Raw genomic sequence first — 9,791 nt, forward strand, 5'->3', positions numbered from 1 at the left:
TCTGGCCCGGAGGCAGCCGTGGCTTCACTCTGGAGGGGCCTTGGGGGTCAAGCCAGGCAAAATTTTGGCGGAGCAGGGTGCAGTTCACCCCCAGGATCCTCTTTCAGCCACCAGCTGCTGGGTGAGAGTTGCTGTCCCCGCCCCCACCCCCTCTCTTAATTAGAGCACAAAGAATGATGGACACATGATACAAAGTGATTCAAATGTAATCAAGAGCATCTGGCATAAATTATTTATTAAATTATTAATAAAGCATCAATATAAAATTTAATTTATCATCATATGTCTGGTATAAAATGGCAAATATTTATTAAATTATTAATAAATAGGTATTTAAAATATTACAACCCCCCCCTTCAGTTTGTGTTTGTGTACTCAGACTTTCCAGCCAAAAAAAAGTTCTCTGCCAATAACGCGGAGGCTAGAGAGCTCTTTGGGCCATCCTGGCATGCAGCGTCTGTTGTTTTGCCACCTGCCGAGGCTGGAGAAGGGCAGAGCAGCCTCTGGTCACTGGCCGGAGAGGCTGTAATCCACAATGACCCTAGGGCCTCCGAGTTGTTTGGTCATGGCAACGGCCTCCTCAGGCTGAATGGACGTGCAGATGAACCATCCTGGGAACTCAGCTGATTCGAACCTTGAGTGCTTTTCATTGTCAATTTTGTAGAAAAGGAAGCGGCCCAGCTCAGATTTGTCAAGGTTCCCTTGGATGTTGGCTTCCTGCAGGAGAAAAAATCTGGGTAACTCTTGGAATGCAGTCCGGAAGGAGTGGATGATCTACATTTGGGCCTAAACTGAGGCTAGTGGGCTTGCTTTAGCCCCACCCACCCCCGACTTCTAAAATACAGAATAACAGTGTTGGAAGGGACATAAGAGGTCTTCCAACCCCTGCTCAAGCAAAATAATGTCTGTTGTCTTTCAGTGCTGGATCCCTAAAACCACGTAAGTTTTGTGTCCCCTTGCAGAATGCAAAAGTCGGAAGCCATTTGAGCTAACTTGATTTTTGGTTTAATGGCCTTCCCTGCACTATTTTAGCTGCAGCCTCACCTTCTGTTTGAGCCTCATTGCACCCCATAGCCTCCTCACAGTCCTCCCAAAGAGCCATCACTTTGAGTATGACTGTGAAGGCCCCAGGGCTCTCTGGGTTTGGACGTTAGCCTGGCATTGCTGCACTGACCCTAGGCTGCATCTCCCTTCAGACTCATTGACAGCCCCTGTTTGGGAGGGGGAGGGGAGCTCCAAGCACGCACACTGATTAATCAGAGAAAGAGGGAAGAAGAGCTGGGAACGGGCACCATCCACCCTTGTCAGGTTGAGCGGATTGGATTTAAGACCCATTTTAAGTCACTAGAAGACCTCCAAGGCCCCTCTCAACTCTGTTATTCTGCCCCGTGGTTGCACTTCAAAAAAACAAAACAAAACGAAGAGAAGAGAGGGCAACTGACCTCCAGCTGCAGCACTGGCTGTCCCTCCTTCCACACGCAGGAGAGATAGTGCTTCCTCTTCTGGATGCTCAATACCACAGGGACCCTTTGAGTTCCAGCCTCGATTTTTGGACGATACACAGACATTTTTAACTTCACTGAAAAATATGGGGAAATAAAATCAGTGGTGAAAATATCATTTTCTGTTTGGCTTAACTCAGAGATGATGGAAGTCGTTGGCTGGGTTGCTCCATAATTCGGCAAGGGGATTTACCTGCTTGCTCGAGGTTGGGACTCTGAAGATGCATGGCTACCAACTGTGCAGGTTCCTGGAAGACGAGGGACTTGTGGTCTGCATCTTGGATGTTGGAGACAACATTCCTCCAGAAGTGATAGATGGAATTAGAGGCTTCTGTGTATCCATAGATGTCAAATGTGACTGGTTCTGAACAGAAAAAAACATTATCATTTGACTTATTCAGCCCCATTTAAGACAACTGTTGATGTTGCCACCATTGAATTACCCACAAGTTCAGCCAAATGTATTTTGGACATTCTGCACCCCTCCAACAGCCTAAAACTGGTAGTAGGGCAATGGAGAGGACAGTTTGGAAAAAGCTCCTAATTCGCTCTCATGGAATTATTTCTCCACAAGATAGATAATTTTGCTAAGCCTTTAGAATATTGTTAAAACAAAACCCTAAAGACTTAGCTGTCAGATACTTTTTTCTAACACTCACTTGTTTTACAAGTCGACGCTATGTGGTCCAGGGTAACTTCCATTAAGTCACTGGAACAATCCTGGATAGCTATCTACCAGAATGTATTTTCTATGGCTTCATCCCCAGGATGAAGGCAATGTGAGCTTCTGGGCTTCAAATTCGGTTCTCATAGTTTGTACTACTGCTTGTTTGGTCTGAGAAGGGATTTCTTACAGTCACAAAACATAAAGTGGGCATTTGATGCTGCAAACTCTACCTAAGACTGTGCTTAGAATGTCCATTAGGTCCTCATCAGAGAAGAGCCTGGGAGGAGAATTCTTCATGCTCTTGGTTGCAATGACAATCAGCACAGCCTTCCTGAAGCTCTTCAAGGGCTCATTCTTGATCACTGCTACCTGCACATCGATCTCACTGGCTTGGAAGGCATTCTGTGGCAAAAGAGAAATGAGTTGAAGATTTTTATAAGAGTTTGCTCCCTTAAAGGGTGCACACCATGAAGGAGCAGGAGCAAAGTTCTTTCCCACCCAAGTTCCTTCAAACCTGTATCCCGGGAAGATAAAATACAGTTATCCTTTTCATAAACTTAGTGATCTGTATCTCACACACACACACACACACACTTCAGAAACATTAAGGTATCTGTTCACAGACAGTAAATACGATAGCAGATTAAAAAAAGAAAAGAAAAATCATGACTGTAAGTCCTTCAGATGAAGCCTGGCAACCCAAATTCAGCGTGCTGCAGATTCACGCTTTCAGAGGTCCTGATTGTGATAGATTGTGGCTTTTAGCAATAAGACAGGATGGCTGAAGTGGCCCCAAGAAATAGGATGCCATTAGTGGGTTCCATATTGTAGTCCAAACCCCTGCATAAGACCTTATTCCATCCTGGGCAAAGGGCTGTCTAGCTTCTTCCTGAAAGCCTCCAGTGATGGAGCACCCACAACTTCTGGAAACAAGCCGTTCTACTGGTTAATTGTCTATCAGAAAACTCCTCCTTATTTCTAGATTGGATCTCTTATCGCAATTTTTTTTGGCAAGTTATCATGATTTCAGTGATGGCGGATTTTGATAGTGTTTGGAATGTAAAAAGTAACCAATCATGTTTCTGAGATGCTGAGTTCAATCCTGCCCTGGGCACTTTCCTGTTCCCCATTCTTCAGGAACAGGGAGAGGCTGAAAAGGTCTGGCAGGTCCAACAGGTTAAAAAGCTTCAGTTGCGCTACAGATTCTTGCTGGAGCACCAGAGGGCTCAGAAATGCCCACGTTTGCAGTGCCAGCCAAATGCTGATGAGGGAACTGCCAAATGTCCTTGCCCGGTCAAAGGAGCCACGTTCCAGAAGAAGGTGGTTGAGCATCTTACCTTTGTTGGGTAGGGCTGGTTCGCTGCACAGAACTGCATCCTGCTCAAACTGTAAAGTACAAGAAAGAAAAGTGAGTTGGATCTTTTTCCTTATTTGTGACAATAAACTTGTCACTGTTGATTAGAGCAGAAGGACTCCTGGAGTTACACACACATTTATTAAAGTGTGTCTTTCATTTGATTTTTTGGAAAATGCCTGTGAGGAGACTTTTGCTTTATGTTCTAGAGCAAACATGAAAATACAAACACAGAGACAGCCCATTCAGGGTAAACTTTGTACCTGCACAAAAAGGCCAGCAGACTCCTCCTTCCCGACCTTCCTCTCCTCTGCAGATTGGCCTCTGCTCTCCCTGGGCAGCCCTTATATAGGCTGTGGCAGCTGATGAGGCAGCAGCTTCGCTCATGCCAGAACTTCCCCTCTAGAAGCTGTGGGTTTTCTTCTCAGGATGCGGTTGCGGATTGTGAAAATGGAGAAATCCTTAAAAGCAATACATGTTTGCACAAAAATTTGACATGTGGGAAATTATTGAAAGTGATGATGTGTGTCTGGGTATAGGTGTGAAACTGCTCATGAATGATGGCTTAATTGCCAGGGAGGGACTCCTTGCCAGTTCAGCATGGTCAAGAGCTCAGGGGCTCCCCAGATAAAAGGCACTAGTGGCTCTGGATCCACTGGTCTTCCAGGAATCTAGTTATCCCCTACAAAAACATTCAAGGTATTGGTTATAACTTATCACTAGGTTTGTTTGTTTATTAAATTGACACGTCATCCATCTCCCTGTTAGGTGACTCTGGGCAGCTCACAAAGAGTAAAAAAAAACATATAAAAATTAAATAAATATATATATATAAAAACTAGAACCAAGGATGGCATAGGGACAAGAGAGTCTTACCCTGTCATGCACCTCTAGCAGTGAGCGTCCCCCTTGGAGTTCCACGCCAAATGGCCAGACCAGGTTTTGATAGCTTTCCAGAAGACTTAGAGGGTGGGAATGGTTCTCACTTCTGGTGGTGGAGTCTTCCATGGATCTGGGGCCATAGTGGGAAAGGCTCAGCTCCTGGACTTTACTGGAATTCCTGTTGTGTTCGAAGAGACGAGCGACACAGTGAGGTTTTGAACAAGAACGTTTATTAACACACATAAGTCAACTGGCTATTAACGGTTGAACTCCCTCTTAAATACTCAGATACGTTTAAACAGTAACCAATCCCCAGCCCAGAAACTCCCGCCGAAAATGCACTAACCAATAATTGCACCCAGGGTTTCCCGCTTCAGGGAAAACCCATTTAATTAATCTACTGACACAACACCCCTTCCCCCCCAGTTAATGTTATTTATTAACATAGTCTTTCAGATATGTTGGTGGCTTGTGAACTCTAGTTGGGTATCTATTAGTCTTGCTGACAACAGTCTTATCCGCTGTCTGGCAATTTGCTATGGGCCCAGATGTTTGGGGCAAAGACTCTGATGTTGCAACGTTAGTGGTTTGTTGTTGTTGTGTTTGTTGTTGCGCTGGAGGTTTACGGGATACTACCGGAAGCAACTCCCAATCAGCAATGCCATGCTGTGGAATTGTTTCTGCTACCCTGATTTGAGTTTCCTCTCCAACCTCTCCATCCCCACAAACTGCTGAGCCAAGCTGGTCAGGACTGAATGTAACATCATGTGCCTGCGTGTTTTGACCCACATCATCCTGCACAATTTCAGGGGCCCTTTTTCTTAATTGGTCTATGTGTCTCCTGATTACTCTATTCCCTTCACCCTCAATAGTGTAAGATAACGGCCCCGTGACGTCAATGACCACCCCCGGTACCCATTTGTCCCCCAGACCATAGTTCCTGGCCCAAACTAAGTCTCCGATGTTGAGAGACCGGGCTGGAGTAACTGGCTCAGCTTCTGCGGGTATTCTGTCAGGGTGAAGTCTGTCCAATTTTGTGGTTAATCTTCTTCCCCACCTCATTTCTGCTGGGCTTTTTCCGGTGGCCGTGCAAGGTGTAGTATAGTATAGTATAGTCAATAGGAATTGTGCCAATCTCTGTTGCCAGTTGCCGCGGATGATCCGTTTCAGAGCATCTTTTGTTGTTCTGACATTCCGTTCAGCCAAGCCATTGGTGGACGGGTGAAAGGGTGCCGAAGTCGCGTGCCTAATCCAATTGGCCTTGAGGAAATCCTGAAATTCAGCAGAGGTGAATTGGGGGCCATTGTCAGAGACAATTATGTCAGGTAACCCATGGGTGGCAAAGAGGCCCCTCAAAACCTGAATTGTTTTAGCTGATGACATCGATTTAACAGGCACAACCTCCAACCACCGGGAAAAGCTGTCCACCACAACTAGGAATGTCAGGCCCTGAAATGGCCCTGCGAAATCAATATGAATGCGTGACCATGGATTCCTAGCCACCTCCCACTTGTGAGTTGGTGTGTGAGCCTGTTCCGGTCTAGATCGTTGACATTGATAACAACCTGATACGCACTCTTCAATCGCTGTGTCTAACCCAGGCCACCACAAGTGGCTTCTAGCCAGTGCCTTCATGCGGACAATCCCCGGGTGACCTTCGTGTAGCTCTGCAATTACTGACTTCCTATGGATTTCAGGAATGACCCCACGGTTGCCCCACAAAATACATCCCAAATGTGATGATAATTCATCTTTTCTCCTAAAATAGGGTGTGAATTTAGGGTCTGGATTTTTATTGGGCCAACCCCCTTGAACCCAGGCTGAAATTCTGTTGAGAATTAGGTCTATCTTAGTGGCTGCCGCAATATCTCTTGCAGTTAACGAGCACTCAGGTATTTCGTGTAAGGACATAATTTGGCCCACAGGTGCAGGATCACCCTCAGTGTCAATTAGAGGCAGTCTGCTCAGAGCATCTGCATGGCCCATCTCTTTGCCTGGTCTATGTTTCAGGGAGAACGAGTATGCTGACAGGAAAATAGACCACCTAAGCATCCTAGGAGACATGATCTGAGGTGTCTGCTTATCAGTAGTAAACAGTCCCAGTAAGGGTTTGTGGTCAGTAAATATAGTAAAGTTCCTACCATAAAGGTAATCATGGAACTTTTTTACACCTGCCACAATCGCTAATGCTTCCCTGTCTATTTGTGCATAATTCCGTTCAGCTTTAGTAAGCGTCCTGGAATAATATGCAATTGGCTTTTGTTGACCATTGTCATCCATGTGGCTGATGACAGCCCCAACACCATAAGGTGAAGCATCACACGCCAAATAAATTGGCTTGTTTTCAATAAAGTGTGTGACTGTGGAATGGCTAGACAAAATGTCTTTTAAAGTTTGAAAACTGATTCTATGTTTTTCCTGCCAGTGCCAAGGGGTTTTCCTGTCTAAAAGCCTATGTAATGGTTCAGCAATAGCAGCTTTATGTGGCAAAAATGTATGATAAAAATTAACTAATCCTAAAAAGGCTTGTAATTCAGCCTTGTTCTTTGGTTCAGGTGCCAATTTAATTGCTTTAATTTTTTCGGTTGTTGGGTGAATGCCCTTCTCATCTATTCTAAAACCTAAAAATTCTGTTGATTTAACCCCAATAAAACATTTTTCCCTTTTTAATTTAAGCCCTGCATCTCTAAATTTCCCCAATACCTGTTCCAACCGGTCAGCTAAAATTTCTTCAGTTTTTCCAGCAATCAGGACATCATCGAAGTAAGGGCATACACCAGGTATGCCCTTTAAGGTCCTCTCCATCACCTCCTGGAAGATGCCTGGAGCTGCTGCAATACCGAATTGAAGCCTGTGAACGCGAAACGCCCCCTTGTGGGTAACAATTGTTTGGGCCTCGGCGGCTTCCTTAGACACGGTAAGCTGTAAATACGCCTGCGCCAAGTCAAGCTTGGCAAAGATGGCGCCGTCCTGGATCGTCGCGAGGACCTGCTTCACCGTCGGGACCGGGTAAGCGTGTTTTTTCATTCCTAAATTTAGAGTGGCCTTATAATCGGCACAAATCCTCACATCCCCATTAGGTTTTAGGGGTGTGACAATTGGTGTCTCCCACAGGCCTCCCTCGACCGGTTCTAACACGCCTTGGCCTACTAGCTTATCTAGTTCGGCCTCGATTTTTTGTTTAAGGGCAAAAGGCACCCTCCGGGCCTTTAGCCGAATGGGTTTTACTGCAGGGTCCAAATTAAAATTAATAGGGGGGCCTTTATATTTACCTAAAGACCCATCAAACACATCTGCGAACTCATCGCAGACAGATTTGAGGGTCTTACTATGGATCGTATTTATTCCCCCGACCCAAATTCCTAAAGCCGGGAACCAATTTAGGCCTACCAAGCTGGTTCTCTGGCCTTCGGTTACTAACAGGTCTAACGAACCATTGAACCCCTTATATTTAACCCTAATGGTGACTTTTCCCTTAATTTCAATGGGGGATTTTTGGAAATCAGCTAAGTGGATTTTAGTCGGTTTAAGTGGAATTTTGTGACCACTTTTGTGTTCGATGTGCTTCAGGGTTTCACACGAAATTATTGATACTGAGGCCCCTGAATCTACTTCCATTTTGCAGGGTATTCCTTGCAATTGGACTACAATTTTTAACTTAGGCCTCAGTATATGATTAATTTTTTGTTTCCCTATGTGGTTGACTCTCGCCGCCTCCCCGCGGTTGGATTGAAGTGCCTTAGGTCTAGGGGTCTCTATGCCACGACAACTGGGGGTTACCTTACCTTCAGCCCAAACGTCGATTTCATGGATGCAGTTGTCTCGCGGCCGGCTGCGGCAAATGGCCTGGATGTGGCCCGTTTTTCCACACATTCTGCATTTTGCTGAGCGGAATCTGCATGTTGATCTGGGGTGGTTACCCCCACAGCTACCACATCTGGTGTCCGAGTCTCTTGGTCTGGACTGGTTGTCCCTTGGTGGTCTTTGCGGTGCTTGCGGCTGTTGTCTCCGACCCTGGTCTGGTCCTTCGATGCGCGATGGTCTTGCCGCCATTTTTCCGAATCTTCTGGCGATTTCGGCTATGTTGGCCTCCCATTGTTGATCCACCTCCCCGCTGTCCACATGGCTCTCGAGATTTATTTCAGCTGAAGTGCCCATGCTGTTGTGGGGGGGTGTCCCGGTTTCCCGTTGATTCGTACGTCAGCAATTCATCGAGGACTTCTTGCAGATCTCCCGTGGGCTTAGCAATTATGCGATTTTGAAGATGTTCATCTCGCAAGCCCAGTACTACTCGATCTCGAATTCTTATTTCGAGATTATCATATTTGCAGCGCAGAGCTGCCTCTCTCACCGCTGCCACGAACTGCATAATCGACTCGCCGGGTCTTTGATTCCGTTTTTCAAAAATCCGTCTCCAAAACAACTCAGACCTCTTCGGTGTGAAATGGACCTTTAATTTGGCTAATAAGTCTGCGTATGAGACACTGGATACCGGCAACGGTTGGCAAAGGCCGACGGCGATCCGGTACACAGGCGTGCTGCTGATGGTCAAAAGAGCTGCAGCTTTCTTTCGGTCGTTGGTTATGCCGTTAACTAACAGGAACCCTTCGACCTGGCCTACATATTCTTCCCAGTCCTCTGGGTAGTGTGGATCGAACTCTTTCAGAGAGCCGACTTGCGCCATTGTTAGTTTTATTTATTCGGCAGCGTTTATCTAGCGGTTGACTGTGTTTTAATTTTTCCGCCTTGTGCACAGCTGACTATCGCCGTTCCTTCACTGGTCCGCCGTCAATCCCACCTTCGTCGCCAATTGTTGTGTTCGAAGAGACGAGCGACACAGTGAGGTTTTGAACAAGAACGTTTATTAACACACATAAGTCAACTGGCTATTAACGGTTGAACTCCCTCTTAAATACTCAGATACGTTTAAACAGTAACCAATCCCCAGCCCAGAAACTCCCGCCGAAAATGCACTAACCAATAATTGCACCCAGGGTTTCCCGCTTCAGGGAAAACCCATTTAATTAATCTACTGACACAACAATTCCTTGGATGGTGGCATCCTTAGCAGGCCCCTTCTGCTGGAGTGAGTGGGTGGGCTAGTCCCATTGGGGTGAGATGGCTCTTCAAATCCCCTGGACCCCTGCCACGTTTTGGAATAATGGAGGCAGGACGATCAATCTGCAGCCCTTTGACTTTTCCTCCTTTCCCTCTGGAAACCGGCATGGGGCATTTTCACAGGCGCTCTGTGCTTCAGCCCAGCCATTCCCTAGGATTGCAGCTATGATTCCTGGGTTAGTTAAAGACGGCATAGGCCTCATTATTGCAGCATTGTATAAATTAGCTTTCCTCCCTAATTTTATTTATTTACTTATTAGGTTTATTT

General features: G+C 46.0%; 1 protein-coding gene and 1 long non-coding RNA gene across 2 annotated transcripts; both read right to left on the reverse strand.

The window, feature by feature from the left end:
* Positions 1–218: 218 nt before the first annotated feature.
* IL1B (interleukin 1 beta) lies at positions 219–3,827 on the reverse strand. Its single transcript, XM_083368805.1, has 6 exons — positions 3,787–3,827; positions 3,507–3,555; positions 2,400–2,571; positions 1,696–1,866; positions 1,443–1,579; positions 219–717 (listed from the first exon to the last, which is right to left on the reverse strand). The coding sequence occupies exons 2-6, from the start codon at positions 3,543–3,545 to the stop codon at positions 508–510; spliced, it is 729 nt and encodes a 242-aa protein (XP_083224931.1). The 5' UTR covers positions 3,546–3,555; positions 3,787–3,827; the 3' UTR covers positions 219–507.
* A 141-nt stretch (positions 3,828–3,968) lies between these two features.
* Positions 3,969–9,506, reverse strand: LOC310644079. Its single transcript, XR_014493227.1, has 3 exons — positions 9,439–9,506; positions 4,400–4,569; positions 3,969–3,984 (listed from the first exon to the last, which is right to left on the reverse strand). It is a non-coding gene; the product is annotated as an uncharacterized lncRNA (long non-coding RNA).
* Positions 9,507–9,791: the final 285 nt, after the last annotated feature.

This window comes from Vipera ursinii, assembly GCF_947247035.1.
Source record: "Vipera ursinii genome assembly, chromosome: 8".
NCBI lineage: Eukaryota > Metazoa > Chordata > Lepidosauria > Squamata > Viperidae > Vipera > Vipera ursinii.

Bases quoted from the DNA above. Each gene is read 5' to 3' on its own strand.
- IL1B (XM_083368805.1), bottom strand. From the start codon at position 3,545: ATGCAGTTCTGTGCAGCGAACCAGCCCTACCCAACAAAG. The intron at 1,580-1,695 runs GTAAATCCCCTT...CATATTTTTCAG, and splicing joins TCCCAACCTCGAGCAAGCAG to TGAAGTTAAAAATGTCTGTG. The intron at 718-1,442 runs GTCAGTTGCCCT...TTTCTCCTGCAG, and splicing joins AGCCAGTGCTGCAGCTGGAG to GAAGCCAACATCCAAGGGAA.